Source organism: Macrobrachium rosenbergii, chromosome 35 (assembly GCF_040412425.1).
Source record: "Macrobrachium rosenbergii isolate ZJJX-2024 chromosome 35, ASM4041242v1, whole genome shotgun sequence".
Lineage (NCBI taxonomy): Eukaryota > Metazoa > Arthropoda > Malacostraca > Decapoda > Palaemonidae > Macrobrachium > Macrobrachium rosenbergii.
This window is the reverse complement of record NC_089775.1, coordinates 7,354,870-7,373,489: the sequence shown is the minus strand read 5'-3', so window position 1 is coordinate 7,373,489 and position 18,620 is coordinate 7,354,870. Positions and strand designations below refer to the sequence as shown.

Sequence of the window (18,620 nt, the reverse complement as noted above, 5' to 3'; positions counted from 1 at the left end):
GAACATCAAAACAAAAAAACTTGAAGGTAAGGAGGCAGCAATCCAAAAGGAACGAGCGGGGAACCAGCAGTTCCCGCAAAACCATCACTTAACGTGACAGTACCAAATAGCAGGATGTAAATTGCTCAAAAAAGATAAACCCAATAAAAAAAGGTGGAGGCATTATGTTATATATCAGGGACCAGCACAGTCCAACAGAGTGTAAAATTACAACCATGCAAGAAGTAATTGGCATCAATATAAGGAGTTTAGGGAAGAAGCTAACTCTAATACTAGTGTACAGACCTCCCCATCAGCCACAAATGTCCGACGAAGAGTCTGTGCACTATCAGGACAAGAAGCAAGCAACAAACTCTGCATAATAATGGGAGATTTCAATGCAGCACTACACTGGGACGCTATGGCCACATCAAACTTAGAAGGAAAGAGACTTTTAGAATTTGTCAAAAATGAATTCCTCCATCAATGGGTTGGCAAACCTATTAGAGGAAACAACATACTAGACATCGTCCTGTCAACAGAAAATAACCTAGTGCCTGAAATTTCAGTAGGTGCAAATCTAGGCAAAAGCGATCGCAAAATAATTACATTTCATACTAATATTCACCATAAAAAAGCGAAGTAACTAAAAAGATTAGACTACCGTCGAGGAGACCTAAAAAAACTAAAGGGGTATTTTAAAAATCTAGAGTACAACAAGAACACAGACATAGATAAGTAGGCTACTGGGAAGCCTCTCTAGAAGAATACACAGAAAAACGCTCCGGATCTATACCGTTAAAGCAAATACAAACAAACGGCAACCCTCAGCCTGAGTGGTTCAATAGAGAAATTGAAAATAATAGAATAAGAGAAAGAGACACATTGCACAAATCAATGACTCCACACCTAACGCGAGAAGAAAAGCCACAAAGAACTCTGTAGAATGGTGGACAAATTAGTGAGAAATGCAAAGAGAGTTGCATCAGTTTGTAAGGAAAACCCAAAAGAATTCTTTGTGCATGTTAATAGTAGGACGCCAATAAAAAATAGCATAGGTCCCTATGAGATAATGGAGGAAGCCCAGTGAACTCAGACTTGGAAAAAACAGAGTTACTGAATAAGTTTTTACTAGTGTTTTCACAATTGAAGACTACCTCAATCCCTGAACCAGCTATTAAATATGAAGGGGCAAAACCTCTTGACAAAATAATATTTACAGAAGAAGACGTTAAAAAGAGAAATTAAAGAGTTAAAAGAGGAGATAGTTCCTCACCTATATAAACTCTACAGAAAAACTACAGAACAATGAAAGGCACCAAAAGGATGGAAACTAGGTAATGTGCCCCCAGTTTACAAAAGAAGTTCCAAACGTCAGTCTCTTGTGAGACTTTTGAGTCTATAATTGCAGATCAGATCGAGGATCACATCGATAGAAACAACCTGTTGTTAAACAGTCAACACAGCTTCAGACAAAAAGATTCTGCCTATCAAACCTCTTGGAGTTTTTACATAACATGCTTGGTACTGACGACAGTAGTAGAGCAATAGATATACTCTACTTTGATTTCCAAAAGGCCTTTGACAAAGTTCCACTCAAGAAACTGATGACAAAGATTAGAGCTTTAGGAATTGTAGGAGGAATAGCAGACTGGATCGAAGACTGGCTAACTAATAGAAAACAGAGTCGTAATAATCGGTGAAGAATCAGATGTGGCAAGCAGAGTTCCTCAGGGTTCTGTCCTTGGCCTGCTCTTTTTTTTTTTTTATTTACATTAATGACACTCATGTAGGCTTAACTAGCAGGATAGCCAAATTTGCAGATGACACCAAAATAGGTGTAAATGAGCAGACCCAGATACAGTGGACAGTTTAAGAAATGATCTAAGGAAAATAGGAGAGTGGTCAAAAAGATGGCAAATACCTTTTAACTTGGATAGGTGTCAAGTGTTACAAAAAAGGAACAAACAGCCCTCATGCCAACTACACGCCGTTTGGGAATGACATAAATAGTGTAGAACAAGAAGAGGACCTTGGAGTCATTATTACAAAGGACTTCAAATCCACAAAAATGCATAAAAGCTGAAAAGGAGGCACAGAAACTAGTGAGATACATAAAGAGGCAGTTCAAATACAAAAACAAGGAAACGGTGCTGCAGTTCTACACATCAGTAGTTAGACTTCATCTTGAATGTGCAGTACATTTCTGGTCACCAACACTGAGAAAGGACACAAAATAGATCAGAAGGGGTACAAGCAAGAGCCACAAAGTTAATTCCATCCATCAGGCAAATAGGTTACCAAAGACGACTAGAGAGCATAGGCGTCACTAGGAGTCTATTAAGGGTGGGGGGTGATGGCTGCACCTGAGGGGCACAGCTGTATATAGGAGGGCACTGGGGATGCACACATTATAATACTTTTTCTTTTTTTTAAGTCATGTAGAAAGATATTAAGGTTGTTTTAAAATATTTAAGCCTACCAATTTGTGAATCACGCTTTCATATAACAAACTTGCTCAAATATTTTTTTAATAAAAATTATGAACCTCTGACCATAACTTTAAGTCCAAATTAGATCTTATATGTAATGGTTTGGCAATGAAATAAAACCACTTGGTATGTAAACAAAATATAATTAAGAGAATCAAATTAACACTTGCTTATTGTAAAAAAATATATATATATATATATAGAATTATTCATTTAATGTATCTATGATATGCTTAAACAGTGAGATCAAAAGAAATTAAGACATTTGATTGCCACAATTAATGACTTCCGTTAAAGTATATAAATTCCATTACAATTGGTTACTTGATTATTGAACCTAATCATTTAATTAAAAGTATTAATAACAGATTGATGCAGATGTATTAATTTAATACATCTGCATCGTTCTGTTATTGTTTCCTAGCAAAAATATCAACAAACCTTTCCACATCGATGTTCTTTTCACACTTAGAATTTCTGAGGCAGTTCTTTATGTGTCTTAGTGAAGAGAAGCTTCGCTCACGAGATGCAGATGTTGGTGGTAATACAAGAGCAATGATTAACATTTTGTACAAACCTGGAAATCATCTTTAGAAGGAACAAAAAAAGCTGTCAAACCCACAATGTTGGCAATTTTAACCCGGTCAGTTTGTTTACGTTTTACTAATCGTGTTGCTCGTCGCAGCTCAACATCTAAGAATTCAAGATCAACATGATGCTTAGCTGCCATTGTCTCCAAAATGGTCCTGCTGTCAAAATTTATGGGAGGAAGAATCAAGAGATGATATTGAATGGAAAAGGGGTTTGTTGGCATCATCAAAATTTTAATCTTGACTCAATTTCAGTTCGCAGCCTGTCCATTACTGGATAATAGAGTGTGTTTTTGTATCCTTCCTGTTCTTCATGCTTACACACTTCTCTATGTCCAGTTGTTTCCAAGACAGCAGCATCCTTTAGATGCCTCGGTAATTTATGAATTCTTTGCTTGGCAGGTGAAATCTCAATATTGTGTGTCCGGGACATCGCAACTGCCTTCTCCCAAATGCTATGCCATGCCTTTTCTGAGCGCTCATTCTTTAATTCCTGCTGGTGAAATATGGGTGAACATCACTAAGCATAATATATATGCAAAATTAATGTTGATTAATAAACTTCTTGCAACATTTGCACACTTGCCTCTGTGGCACTGGGATGAAGAAATCTCTTCAAGGGTAATTGTGACAGCAGGGAAGGCATCAAGCATAACCTTACATGACACATACTGACAAGGCCATCTTGTATCACTGAGCCTTTTCAGAGATCTAATTCGCTTATTAGGAAACAATTCCTTTTGCTTTGCAAGATAAATTTCATGTGGTGTGTGTGAGGACATAAATGTATAAATCTCTTCTGGCAAACTAAAGAAAGAGTCAGCCAGTCGAACTGATCTGACACTGCCAACTATAACAAGATTCAGTCTGTAATTATAACAGTGAATGTAAACTGCCTGTGGTTCTAACTCTTCACGCACTAGCTGCTGAACTCCTCGATTCACTCCACTCATTACAGAAGCACCATCATATCTTTGCCCTGCACAGTTTCTGGGATCAATTGAACACAATCTCAGAACCTTACACAAACCATCTTTAAGTGATTTAGCATTAAGGTTGTGATGCCAAACAAAGTCCAAGAATTCTTCATGTATACTGTCCTTGTACACATAGCAAAAAACTACTGATAATTGCTCTTTCTTACTGATATCCCTGGACTCACCAATCATGACTGAAAAGTACATATTTGAACTCAGTTCATCTGAAATTGCCTCCCGAATCATTCCGAATTTTTGGACTGGTGTATTTAACGATTCTTTCCTTTTAGTCGAGTTTGAACTATATCATCATTTTCACTTAAAATCTCTAAGATCTGCAAGTAGTTACCCTTATTTAGACTATCCACATTTTCTTTATGGCCCCTTTGCGCAATCTTTTGTCTTGCTGTCAGACAGAGGACTCTAGCTACTTGTCTGATATATGTATTGTCTGTTTTCAATAATCGTTTTCTCATGGGCAGATGTAAGGGCAACTGCAATTGTACTTCCAGAATCTGTGCGTTGTTTAAACTCTTTCCGTGCACAGAAAGCTGCCATATGATAATCACTACACGGATGTTGAGCAAACCCAGCGTCTTTTTCATTCGCTTTTTTTTCCATTGACGGTATCTAGTAGTTGTAAATGGAATTTCAGATGGTGGTTTATTAGGGGGAGGGAGCATCCTGCAGCAGAAGCAATAAGCAGCATCTTGACTAACGGAATATTCAAGCCATTTGTATGAATCGTACCATGATGACCTAAAGGCACGATGCTTTTTCCCAAACCTTGCTGAAGGGAAAATTACCTGTGATGGTTGAGCTGGACTCTGTTCTTCCTTTGCTTATGTCGTCAGATCCTAGAACTGAATGTTTTTGTTCAGAGGCATTTAGAATACATGACGTTCCAGGTGTCACTGAGGCTGTAATACCTATATGCTTCCCCTGTCACTGTCAACTGAACCAGTTTCACTAGCAGATTCAGAAGAATCTACTGTAACCATGTCTTTTTCATAGTCTACAGTGCTTTGTGTGTCATCAATGGTTTGACGTTTCCAACTTGAAACAGAAGGTTCATTCGGATCATCGGCAGTTGACTGCCTTTCAAAGAAACTTTTTATGTTTGCTTGCAAGATATAAAACTGATGTTCGGGAAGGTGACTTGAGTTAAGACAGTATCTAGAAAGTAGAGAAAATGCATAACAGAAGTTGCTTTATTGCATCAGAATAGTGATGAAATATGACCTTAACCATACTTTTTGCAAATAGAAATGATTACACTCTAGCTATGTCACATGATCATATGTAAAATCAGTTAAGATGTGATAGCATAACGAATACATAAACATAATATAAAATATATCACATACAGTATATATATATATATATATATATATATATATATATATATATATATATATATACACAGTACATATATAAACTATAATAATAAAATAAATAAACTATTACAACTACTACTATTGCTACTGCTCTGAATAATAATAATAACAACAACAATTAGGACATTTTGAAATCGTAAATAAATACACACGCACACACATAGGCTATCTATCTATCTATCTATTTATCTATCTATCTATAATATATACATACATACATACATACATATATATAAATATATACATATATATATATATATATATATATATATATATATATATATATATATATATATATATATATATCTATATATATATATATATAATGACTGTGTTGTATATAAAAGTGAATGCTGGCATTATTAACCGAATAAACATGATAAATAACACAACCGAACCTTTCATATCCGTAGCACTTTATTTAGGATTTTCTCCAGTTTGAGACAAGGATTAGTTTTACGTTACTTAATGCCTTTAGTTAACTTACGTAGGTGAAAACTTACAGCACTGAATAAATGTCCCTGGGCAAAGCAAGCCTTTCCTCATATAACGTACTGCCTGTAACACTGAAAATGTGCGTTTATGCACTTGCTTTTAAAATAACTGTCAAGGACGGAAGAATGACAGCATTACTAGCCTACAGAGATCATTAGAAATGAGCCCGAAACGCTTGTAACATAAATACCTGCTTGTCTTGGTGAAGTTCTTATTCACACGATCGCCTACAGAATCATCGCCATTTACCAACAGGAAATGCACTGTCTTGGCTAATCCGTGGCAGCGTTACGTCAGCACATCATTACACGTATTGTACGAGACTGGTACCAATGATGGCGCTGAGCAAGACAAATAAAAACGAATAACTAGTGGATTCACACAATATCAGTGAAGATGAGCACACACTCTCTCTCTCTCTCTCTCTCTCTCTCTCTCTCTCTCTCTCTCTCTCTCTCTCTCACCAAATTTGTCTGCAATAGCTATTTCTCTGTGTAGGATGTTCGCTATCAGATGTTTTACCAACTGTTTATATGTCAGTCAGTCCTTCGACATTATTATTATATTATTATTATTATTATTATTATTATATAACATCTTTGTAGAATACACGTGTGTGTGTGTGTATGTGTGTGCGTCTGTGTGTGCGCGTGTTTTTGAAGATTTCATTTTCTATCCTATTTTAATTTCCAGATTTACAAACTATCCACGGTTTAATAATAATAATAATAATAATAATAATAATAATAATAATAATAATAATAATAATAATATGAAAATTAAGCTTAGTTTTACACAAGCTTCGTGAACTCAAAACAAGGGTCAACAGTTTCAAATGGTGGCCCCCGCAGTTACGCCTGCTAGAAAACATTTAAAATCATTCAAAATATTGAAAGAAACAAAAGAACATTAAACGAAAACCAGACGAAAATGAACAGAACTGAAGAGATGGTGAGAACTTCTTCACACACAAGATAATGTGACACAAGGAACAAACTTCCACCAGAAGCTGTCAACAGAAACAGTGTGGAGGAAGAGTTTAAAAGAAGGAGTTTGTTGATAATAATTGCAATAAAGAGAAGAAGCAGAAGAAACGGACAAAACGCAGCAACCGACACACGATGATAACAGAGCGGAAAACCTTATCTCTCCCCAGTCGACCACTCCCAACCTCCGGGCTCCTCCTACCCCCTCATCCTCACAGCGACCCGAGAGCAGAACGTTCCACACCCAACAAGAAGTTTAGCATTTTTGCGCCTAAACAGAAATAGAGGGTTGATGGCGACGTTGCCCATGACAGTGACATTATGAATGAGGTTAATAATGACACTGAAGATGGTGATCACAATTTCAGCTCCGGGATGATGAGAAAAAAAGGAGAATAAATAGACTCACTTGGTAGATGTTTGAGGCAGCCATTACTCTTTCTCCGATTCACCGGCGACACAGACCGCTTCTTCTTCTTCTTCAGATCGAGTTGAAAGAACGACGAAGTAGAAGTTTCCACTTGAAACAAAGCTTCACACAATACTATTATATATATATAAAAAAAAACGGGACAAACTTCAAGCACACTGAGGTACTTAGAGCCGAGCGCCGGTCGGCTGCGAATGACAGCCAAAATGTTGTACAGCACTTCTATTGTTACTTACTTTTGGAGTGTTAATACCGATACTTATCCAGAGATGCCGAGTGCCTCTTGTATTTCATAAGTCAACTGTTGAGCGCATGTGGACATTTCCCTCCGTCACACCTTCTCTCGGCACGATGGGTCGCGCCTTTCTCGTGCGTCTGACAACTGTCATGTTGCTATCATGAGTAAGCGTCTTATCTGTCTGACCTTGGGGGCTGACGAATCTTTGTAGCCATGTCTTCCTTCTCTTGCATGTGCAGTTCTGTTCTTATACACACACACACACACACACACACACACACACACATATATATATTCCATGATGTTGCCTTCTAATATGTATATCATGCGATATTTTGATATCTTTACTTTTTTTATTTATCATGTGTTATGTGTAATGATTATGGTTGTTGGAGTGTCGTATTTAGTTTGGCATCAGATCTCAAAAGAACTAATGATTTAAATGACTTAATAAAGTAATTTAGAATTCATAATACAATTTTAATAGTACCGTAGTATCAGGAACGCATGTGTCCTAGTGAGAACTTGTTTCATTTAAATTGTCATCAGTTGAGATAAGAGAAAGTGCTTTGTTTTGGAAAGTGCTTTGTTTTGGGTTACATGATGAAAGGTTCGAATAACAATTGCCGATTCGTTCAGGAAACCAACTCGAGTTTTTCGTCTTGTTTATAAAACACGTCAATCATAATTAGCTGATTGCAGCATGTTTCGATCATGTAGAGGTTTCTGTACAAGATTGGTCCCGTGCGAGAACGAGACGAGTGATTTCGCATTGTTACGTGCATTGCTCTGATCACGCACGCCCCTTTGAGAGAAAGAGTAACATGTCCCGGTTGCGTTCAAAACGTTTTGCTGGGATGACGTCACTTTCCTTCTAGAAATTTCTCTTTTGGTGTCTCGCACTCAAAATGCCTTAATGACGTCACCTCACTGCTTCTAGGACTTCTCTTTTGTATCTCGTAACCAAAATGCTTTAATGACGTCATGTAATTGTTTCACGTTCAAGTGCTACTGGAATTCTGAAATCTGATTCATTCTGATTTCCGAAACCGATTAGTTTGGCTCTCTCTCTCTCTCTCTCTCGTTCTTAAAAACAGGTTACTTTAATGTACTATATTTGTGGTCGCGTATCAGTGTTAACTTTTGAGATCTGAATTTAGTAAAATTATGTAAATTGTAACGGCGCCTGGTAAAAGAGTGTGTTTTGTGGAAAAGCGGCTGCTGCAAGTGATTTTACAGAGGTTTTCACAAGTTTGTGTAAGGTAACAATGTGAAATTTACTTATTGATACCATGGTATAATAAGTTAGGGAAATTTTGTCTTAGTGAAATTATTATTGATAAATCTCATGTGCATTTGTGTGTGTTTTTCCTGTTTGCAAACTCTTCATATTTTCACATTTTTTTATGTTTGTGATGTAACGTTTATTTACGTAGCATTTTAAATATTTCTTGGTAATTTAACGTTGCATACTTGATTTAATTTTTTTATTTATTAAGATTTTCTTTTCAAATCCTGAATAATTCTTGATAGCTTAAATTTTGCTTGATTAATTTAAGTTACTGATAAATTAAAGTTTTTGTGAATTAGTTTTGTTTCATAATTTAATTCAAGAATTAATTAAGTTTTGTGTTATTTTTGAGAAATAGTAAATTGTTCAGATTGTGAGTTCTAATTATAAATTTTGAATTTAAAAATAAATATTTTTAAATAAAAATTTAATATTTTTAGAAAAACAGTGTTTCATTTATTGACCACTAGTGAATAGGATTGTGTGTGCATAAGGCAAAGTTATAAACCTGTTTCGTTCTTTTAGTATTGCTAAAGTGAGTTAAGACCAGGGAAACAGTTAAAGTAATTTTGATGGAGTGATGCCCTTTTACTCTAGAATATTTCTTGTTTAATTGATGATACCTCACACATATTCTGATAAACTTAATTTGATTTTTCAAGTGATTAATTAGTTTTTTAAGGGATCACTGTTAACTTTAGAGTACTCAGTCGTAATTCTTATTGTTATGAGAGTTCAGGTATCTGGCTGAAGTGAGGTATATTTTTGTATTTAGAGATTAGTTGTGTAATAACCGGGTACTTGGTACGCATCGTGATAATATATATAGTTATATATATTTTTTTTTCTCTCTCTCAATGGACAGACACTGCCCTGAAACTGACCTGACAGCTAAAATGGGGAGGGTGTTGCAAGTGAGTGGGCATTAATTTTCTTCAATATGCAATGCCTGAATGCAGTTAAGGAGAAACCACACCTAGGGCGTCACGACCACCCAAAAGTGATGATGCACCCCCACCAGGGCATCCAGATTCCTCATTCCCCCAAAACCTGGTCGAGTTTGGCAATTTTCAACAAACGGACGGTCGGTTCCTCAAACCGTTCTCGAGTAATGGCTTCAAACAGGATACCAAATTTCTCACGCGCCTCGGAAGGAAAAATGCCAAGGCCGACCTTGAGGTCCCGTGGCTGAGAGGGGAATCTTCCCACGGCCTTGAAGCTCCGAATGGACCTTCCTTATTTTGTTCCGTTCTGTTGGAAAATGCAAACTCCCAGTCAATCTGTCGAGTCATTCTCGAGTTATGGAAGCCTGAATTTTGAGAAAAAGGGATTAGAAACTCCCTTTGGAGTGATTTATAAAATCACTTGTCTTCCAAATGTGACCTCACTCCTGGTCACTCAGCTGTCAATGAATAAGCGTCAGTGACTGGCGATTCACTGTCATTGTCATTGTCAGTGACATTGTGTCACTGTACTGATACATCTCTCTGATACTTTGCCGCTTTCACCATTCTTCTGCAGAAGGTTTTCTTTGACTGGATGAAGAATTTGGGATGCATGTATTTATAGGGGGTGGGGGAAGAGCCCCTCTATCACAAGCAACAAGAACATTCTCTCTCTCTCTCTCTCTCTCTCTCTCTCTCTCTCTCTCTCTCTCTCAGAAACTATGGCGTGTTTACCCTCACAAACCTCTTATATGAATAATGTGCAAGTTGGTCAGTCAACGTCATATCTCTACCAACAACAAAGCAGCGTCGTCATTGTCGTAATGAGGGCGAATGAATGAGGATGAAACTCGACAGCCAAACGAGGACTCGGCCTAGAGATGCCTGAGAGCACGGCATTCTCCACCTTATGACCTGAGGAAACAGAGGCTCATTTCCCTCTATTCCTCCTCCTCTCAGCTGCCGTGGCGATGACGTCACACCTCCATTCATCCGGAGGAGCTAATCGTAGTAAACAGAACAGTTGACAGTTTGTGTTTTTATTCATACGTTTACTACGGACATCATTCATCAACGTTTCTTTTGCATCTCTGACGCCGTAATCGCTTTGAGAAAGGCAAGAAGTGAATGTTATCGAAAAGAGAATGTGAAATAATACGGATGAAAATGAATGAATGACATGTAGGAGCTGGGTAAACACAACCACGTGCCTGACCGCCTCCAGCCATTGCAGCAGCAATTCAAAGACTTTACTCGACGGGTCGCAGCCGACCCACTGAGCTCTCTGACCCGAGCCTCTCTCTGAGCGAGGCCACCGTTCTGAGTCGGCTCTCGCTCCCTGAGTGAACTAGTCCACCTGCCCCCTGGATACGACACTCGGTCACGCTCATACGAACACACACACATACACACACAGTCCCTCTCACTCTCATACCCTACATGGGTGCTTATGCGCACGCATCTCTCTCTCTCTCTCTCTCTCTCTCTCTCTCTCTCTCTCTCTCTCTCTCTCTCTCTACACATACACGCACACACTCACACGCACAATAATGTTGACCACTGACTGATAAGATACTGTTCCTCCAATAAATTGTTCATAAAATTGTGTTAGAAGCTGCATGGTAGCAGAAAGTTAGATCTCTCTCTCTCTCTCTCTCTCTCTCTCTCTCTCTCTCTCCTTGTGCTTGAAAAGACCAACGAAATGCGGTGTCCCGGAGAACTTTCCTGCCAATGATCTCTCCTTCTGCGGGAGGAAAGGGCTGCAAGGGCACCGCCCTCTTCGAGTGCAGTCCTTAGCTAGTATCCTACTAAACAGAATAAGGAAAGTGCACTTTTCCTCAAGGATTTTGTGTGGACGTTCTTCCTGCCAGACTTCAGCCCAAGCAAGAGCGGAGGCTGTAATAATAATAATAATAATAATAATAATAATAATAATAATAATAATAATAATAATAATAATAATAATAAGTCTTCGACCGAGGCCCAGTCATGTCTTATTTCATAGGTTGTTTTATCCAGTCCATAATTATTTGTTATTCCTTTTCTGTAGTTTATTTTATTTTTACGTCCAAATCAGTAATAATAATAATAATAATAATAATAATAATAATAATAAAATAATAATAATAAAATAATATTCTCATAGCAGGGGTAGAATAGTTATGGAAGCACTACATAAAGGTATTGGTTAGTGATCACTGGTCTGCAGGTGAACTTCGAGAGGGTCTCCGTGTGACATCGAAACTGACATGACTCTAAATGTCTCATCCTGCTCAAGACTGTAGCTGTGTGTGTGTGTGTGTGTGTGTCTCTCTCAGTCCTCCTGTTTTGAAGTATTTGAAAAACGCATATTTATTCATCTACCTGTTTTGCAATAAAATGAAACTTGCAGCTGAATCGCTCATGCTAGAGAACATTTATTCAACTGTGCAACATGAGTACGGACGACCAGTTAACTGAGCTCACACTTCAGACTGCGACTGCAGGGTCATTTACTGAAGAACAGTTGCAAGTATCAGACGCTGGCTATTCATCTGTGTACTTATTTGCTTCGACAGGGCGAGAAGACCGAACGATGCCCTGGAGGCCCCTCCGGCGTGAGTTTGCTCAACTGTCACTGTGGCCCGATACCCACGCCCCAAAGAGACAGTTTTCAGAGGCCTGGTTTCTCGGTCACAATGCCCAGGTCAAGGACCTTCAAAGGAGGCGCTTGAGATGAGCTGGCCTGTCTCAGCATTAGTCAAAAAGAGCGACAGTTCCCGGGAACAAGCAAAGAGGCCATCCACTGGCAAAGTTCATTAAGATCAGTATCACTCAAAGTGAGTAGAAGGGAGTTCGCAATGAGCACGCCCATTAAAGTCTGGCTGCGAAAGGTTGATGAGAGTCGAAGGCGTCTGCACTGCTGCCATATTTTCTCAATGCCGTTCAAACTTTCCAGGAAGAAGGCTGATCATTTGGTAGATGTGGCATTTTGTTTTTTTTTAGAGTGGCGCTGCCATTTCCGCGTGTGTGGAAGATTAAGTGAAATGAACACGGGTCACTGTAAAAAGCGGATTATCATCTACCACCTGCCTCCTCCATCGTCAGTACAAAAACAAAGAACGAAGATCAAAGCATTATACTTGGACTCTGCTCAATACAAAATTTAGTTGAATATATATATATATATATATATATATATATATATATATATATATATATATATATATATATATGTATATTATAGGACTCTACCTTGTATGTATATATACAGACATACATATAGTATGCATACACACACACACGCATACATCACTTAAAAACGAAGTCACATGTAAGTAAAAGCAAATAGCTGGACAGCACGCTTGAATATGTCCAGTCTCAGGGTTAACCTTAACCTTGAGGCTAATCCTGAAAGTGGTCCTTTTTTATTAGGATTACATGCCTCTCTCTCTCTCTCTCTCTCTCTCTCTCTCTCTCTCTCTCTCTCTCTCTCTCTCTCTCTCTCTCTCTCTCTCACAAAGCTCCCTAAACCGGTTTCAGAGTCTTCGAAAAACATCTTTTATGGCTCGAACTAAGCTCTGATAATTGAACTAAAATCTTAAATGAACTATTGTTTATATTAGAGTTAATTATTTATTATTTCATTATCTTGAAATATTATTCCCCTTCACTATAAAGTTGACTATTTTATTGTACAGTATTTACTTATCTATTTATTTTACCACATTTCTGTTGCACAGTGTTGAAATAGTTCACTGTATTTCTGTTTATACCAGTTGCAAAAGATATTGCATTACAACATGGACCTCTTGTACAGTGTCCATTACATATAAGAACCTTTTAAAATGAACATTACAAATTTTATTATATCTATCGTTTTTATAACAAAATTTTGATAATAAAATCCTCTCCCTCTGAAAAAGTCTGAAAAGACCAGTTTTATGATAACTGTCATTGACTTTTTTAACTCTTACTCTCTCTCTCTCTCTCTCTCTCTCTGTCAATTCTCACACGCACACTCTCTCTATAGTATTTCATATTCTTGCTACACATATATGTGTGTATATATATATAATATATATAAAAGACCAGTTTTATATATATATATAGCCTAAACTCTCTCTCTCTCTCTCCGTCAAGGCCACCGCTTTCCTCTGAAGCAAAAGGAAACAAATAGTAAATAATGCAAAGGAAACCTTGGCCCGTGACACAGAATCTGTTTCTTCTTCATCGAACGGTCTGCATTTCTTGCTCATCCATTTGAGAGCAAGAAAGCTTCTAGTTCGTCTCTTTTCTGTGCCACAAGGGAAGGGACGTGACACGGTGCTACTTTGGCGTGTTATCTACATGTCACGAATCTATCTACTTTGGTATGATATCTACACAGGTTCGTTATCTACATGCCATGCAACTACTTTGGTTTGAGATCTAAATTAAGAAATAGCTTGTTGTGTCGTTTGTTAAATTCATAATTGGGTAACAAGCTATATTGCCTCCTAATTTCCCAATTGCTATCTAATTGGGTAACAAGCCTAATTTCTATGTTGTATCGTTTCTTAAAAGATAAAAAATAGGGCAGTTATTTACATTTCTTAAATTTTGCTGGCTTATACATTCGCTTAAAAATTTTATTCTGTAACTTAGTCTGCAGCAAAGCCCTTAAGATGCTCGCAAAGGAATTCTACAATGAAACCAGTGACGAATTTAAGACTTTGGCGAAAATACAATAGAGGTCGAATGTTGCACGGTGATCAAGCTCCAAATTCAACCGATAGTGAGGCTGAAGTTGACAATAACCGTAACATGGCAGACGTATAGATGGTCCGTGGGTGTTTGGTTTGAAGAAAGGTTTGCACTGCCGATATTTTTACGTTCCACGAAGAGACCGTGACACACTACAACCGATCATTCAGAGGGAAGTAGCTGAAGGTTCAATAATTCATTCTAACGAATGGCCAGCGTACTCTAATTTGAACCAACTCAATTTCCGCCATTTTACCGTAAACCATCAGCAAAACTACGTCGATCCTACCACTGGAACACATACACCAGCCATTGAAAGATCTTGGCTTGATACAAAAATTCGTATACTGAAAAAAATGAGAGGTTGCAATCAGGGAACATTTCAATCACACCTTGACTGCTGGTGTTGGCCGATAATGAAAAAAGAAGCTGCAGACCTCTTTTTTGCATTTTTAGGTGATGTGCGTGCTGTATACCGATACATTTTTTTTTCTATAGTGTTATTAAATTTTAACCATGTCTCTTTGATATTTTTTATATTATTTTTATTTTATCCTGAAATAAAAGAATTAAAAAAATACATTTTGGTTATTTTGACCTTGTATATAACTAGCTAAATTAGAATTTGTCTTGTAGATAACACGCCAAAGTAGAATTCCGACGTTGTAGATATTTTGAACGTGTAGATAACACGCCAAAGTAGCACCCGTGACACATCCGAAATTCCACACTTCCGCGACTCGAACAGGAAAGAAGTAACACGAGAAATGCCGTACGACATTTTGGCTGTCAACCACTGCCGCCCAGAGCTCTGCTTTGAGTATGCAAGTTTGCTTGAAGTCGGTGATGTGGTTCCCCAAGTTTTGTATCATTGTTGTGAAGCTTTGTTTCCGGGGAAACTTCTTCTTCTTTCAACTCTATCAAAAGAAGCAGTTTGTGTCGTCAGTGAACTGAAAAGGGCCTCTGGGAAGGAAGGAGTCTAGAAGAGCAATGGCTGCCTCCAGCATTTGCCAAGTAAGTCTACTTATCCTTCGTTTTCCGTTCCTCTCATCCCGGAGCTGAAGTTGTGATCACGGTATTCATTGTCATTATTTACCTCATTCATATGTCACTCATATGTTTAGATGCAAAAATGCAAAACTTCTTGTTGGATGTGGCAAGTTCTGCTCTCGGGGTCGCTGGTGGGGGGATGTGGGGGGAGGTAGGGGCTTCCCCTCGGTGCTGTTATCGTGTGTCGGTTACTGCGTTTTGTCTGTTTATTCTTCTTCTTCTTCTTCTTTTTATTGCAATCTTTATCAACAAATTCCTTTTCAGACGTTCCATATCACCGCTTATGTGACGGAGAGAGAGAGAGAGAGAGAGAGAGAGAGAGAGAGAGAGAGAGAGAGAGAGAGAGAGAGAGAGAGAGAGAGAGAGAGAGAGAGAGAGGTGGTTGGAGAATATCAGAGTATTTTCAAGGTCACGGGATGACGGCCCGAGTTGTAAGGGACCTCATTATCAGAAACATTTCATGCTCAGTGATTTTAACGGATTTGTGCTTCTTTTTTCTGAGTAACAAAGGTTATGTTATCTTGTGGCAGATTCCAATTTCACGAAGAACACGACGGGCTACAAAGGAGTTTTAAGATGGCCAGACCAGGATTGTATTCATCCGGGCCCAAACTGTGTAAACACGAAGAGGGTGATGACGTCATGCCAACACAGGCAGAAGGAGAAATGTGTATCATCTCTCTCTCTCTCTCTCTCTCTCTCTCTCTCTCCGGAATCCCCGAAAGTGTGGCAAGAATAATTATTGTCATTCAGTCCAATGATTTGTGTGTGTGTGCGTGTGTGTGTGATTATACCAGGAAAGGTAGAGTAGAGTAGAGGATCTGGATCTCATCTCAGTCAGTGGCTCGACAGGGTCCGTCGAGTGAGAACGTTAATGTGTCAGCTGTGATGGCTGGAGAGGGTCGGGCACGTGGCTGTGTTTACATAACTCTTATCTGCTATTCATTCATTGTCTTCCGTATCATTCTATCATTCTTCTTTCGCTTCTCGTTAACATTCAAGTCTTCTCTCTCTCTCTCTCTCTCTCTCTCTCTCTCTCTCTCTCTCTCTCTCTCCTGGATTTGGAGAAATATGTTTAATGGAAAATCAGTATTATTATATAACAGATCAGTCTCTCTCTCTCTCTCTCTCTCTCTCTCTCTCTCTCTCTCTCTCTCTCTCTCTCTCTCTCGTACCCTAACCTGCTTATATCTCCCTCTTTCCCTTTTTCATTTACTCTCTTTCTCTACGTATACGTCCGCCACTCACCCCCCTTCTCTCTCTCTCTCTCTCTCTCTTCTCTCTCTCTCTCTTTCTCTCTATCTCTCTCTCTGAATTTAATCCATTTTCTATTATCTTTCTTTTTTCTATCCACTTCTCTCTTTCGTAGCCATCAGTTTCCTACTATCTCTCTCTTTCTCTCTCTCTCTCTCTCCGTCACCTATGACAATCTGTTCTCATTTTTATTGTCTCTTGCATGCAATATTCGCTTTTAACGTTCCTCTCTCTCTCTCTCTCTCTCTCTCTCTTGCTCTGTCAAATGTCTCATGTTTACAGAGACAAGTTTATTGTCAGTGGACGTGAAGAGAGAGAGAAAGTGTAATTGGATGGAATTTCTCTCATTCTCTCTCTTTTTCCTCTCCTTTCCTCCCCCACCTCTCTTCTTTCTCTCTCTCTCTCTCTCTCTCTCTCTCTCTCTCTCTCTCTCTCTCATAGAGAAGAAGAGAGAGAAAAAACTCAGGAAATTATAGACCAATCTGTCTAACGTTAGTCCCTTGTAAGATTTTGAGTCTGTAATGTCAGATCAAATTGTGGATCACATTGGTAGAAACAACCTGTTGTTAAACAGCCAACAGGGCTTCAGACAAAACAGATCCTGCCTATCAAACCCCTTGGAGTTTTTCTTAACATGCTTGGTATTGACGACAGTAGTAGAGCAGTAGATATGCTCTACTTAGATTTCCAAAAGGCCTCTGACAAAGTTCCACACAAGAAACTAATGATAAAAGTTAGAGCTTTAGGAATTGTAGGAGAAATAGCACACTGGGTCGAAGACTGGCTAACTAATAGAAAACAGAGAGTCGTAGTAAATGGTGAAGAATCAGAATGGGCAGATGTGACAAGCAGAGTTCCTCAGGGTTCTGTCCTTGGCCCGTTCTTGTTTTTATTATACATTAATGACACTGATGTAGGCAACTAGCAGGACAGCTAAATTTGCAGATGACACCAAACTAGGTGTAAATGCAGGAGACCCAGATACAGTGGACAGTTTAAGAAATGATCAAAGGAAAATAGGAGAGTGGTCAAAAGAAGGCAAATCACATTTAACTTGGATAAGTGTAAAGTGTTACAAAAGGAACAAACAACCCTCATGTCAACTACACGCCGTTTGGGAATGACATAAATAGTGTAGAACAAGAAGAGGACGTTGGAATCATTATTACAAAGGACTTCAAATCCACAAAACAGAACATAAAATCTGAAAAAGAAGGCACAGAAATGGTGGGTTACATAAAGAGGCAGTTCAATTACAGAAACAAGGAAACAGTGCTGCAGCTCTACACATCGATAGTTAGACCTCATCTTGAATATGCAGTACAGTTTTGGTCACCAACACTAAGAAAGGACATAAACAGATTAGAAGGGGGCTGTTAATTCCATCCATCAGGCAAATAGGTTTTGGAGACGACTAGAGACCTGAACATGCTATGGCTTAGAAACACGACGACTGCGAGGACAACTCATAGAAACATTCAAAATACTGAAAGGCATAACAAAAGTAGACAGTAACTAACTCTTCACATGAAAACGAAAACCAGATAAGAAATAAAATGGATGGAAACTAGAACTGAAGAGATACAACACATCTTATTGTGGGAACTTCTTCACATACAAGAGATGTGACACATGGAACAAACTTCCACCAGAAGTTGTCAACAGCAACAGTGTGGAGGAAGAGTTTAAAGAAAGATAGACAAAGTCATTAGAACACTGAATGAACAGTAAAACCTGCTCCTAGAGATAAGTGAGCACATGATGTCTCCTCG

At 38.4% G+C, this 18,620-nt stretch overlaps 2 protein-coding genes across 3 annotated transcripts in view; one reads left to right on the top strand and one right to left on the bottom strand.

Moving 5' to 3' along the window:
* The window catches only part of LOC136856451 (uncharacterized), a 34,999-nt gene extending 27,280 nt beyond the window's left edge, over positions 1-7,719 (bottom strand). Inside the window, exon 1 of one of the 2 annotated variants that reach the window (XM_067134332.1) lies at positions 7,583-7,719. Coding sequence is in view for 1 of the 2 variants with exons in the window: in XM_067134331.1 (XP_066990432.1) it covers positions 7,326-7,349 (24 nt within the window). In the remaining variant the exon portion in view is untranslated. Of the gene's footprint in view, positions 1-7,325; positions 7,554-7,582 lie in introns of those variants that run through there. The other variant, XM_067134331.1, reaches the window with a different exon arrangement.
* Positions 7,720-15,228: 7,509 nt separating this feature from the next.
* LOC136856441 (E3 ubiquitin-protein ligase TRIM50-like) overlaps positions 15,229-18,620 on the top strand; it is a 43,747-nt gene continuing 40,355 nt past the window's right edge. The window contains exon 1 of the mRNA XM_067134321.1: positions 15,229-15,558. Within this exon, the coding sequence (XP_066990422.1) occupies positions 15,535-15,558 (24 nt within the window). The 5' untranslated portion in view covers positions 15,229-15,534. The remainder of the gene's footprint in view (positions 15,559-18,620) is intronic.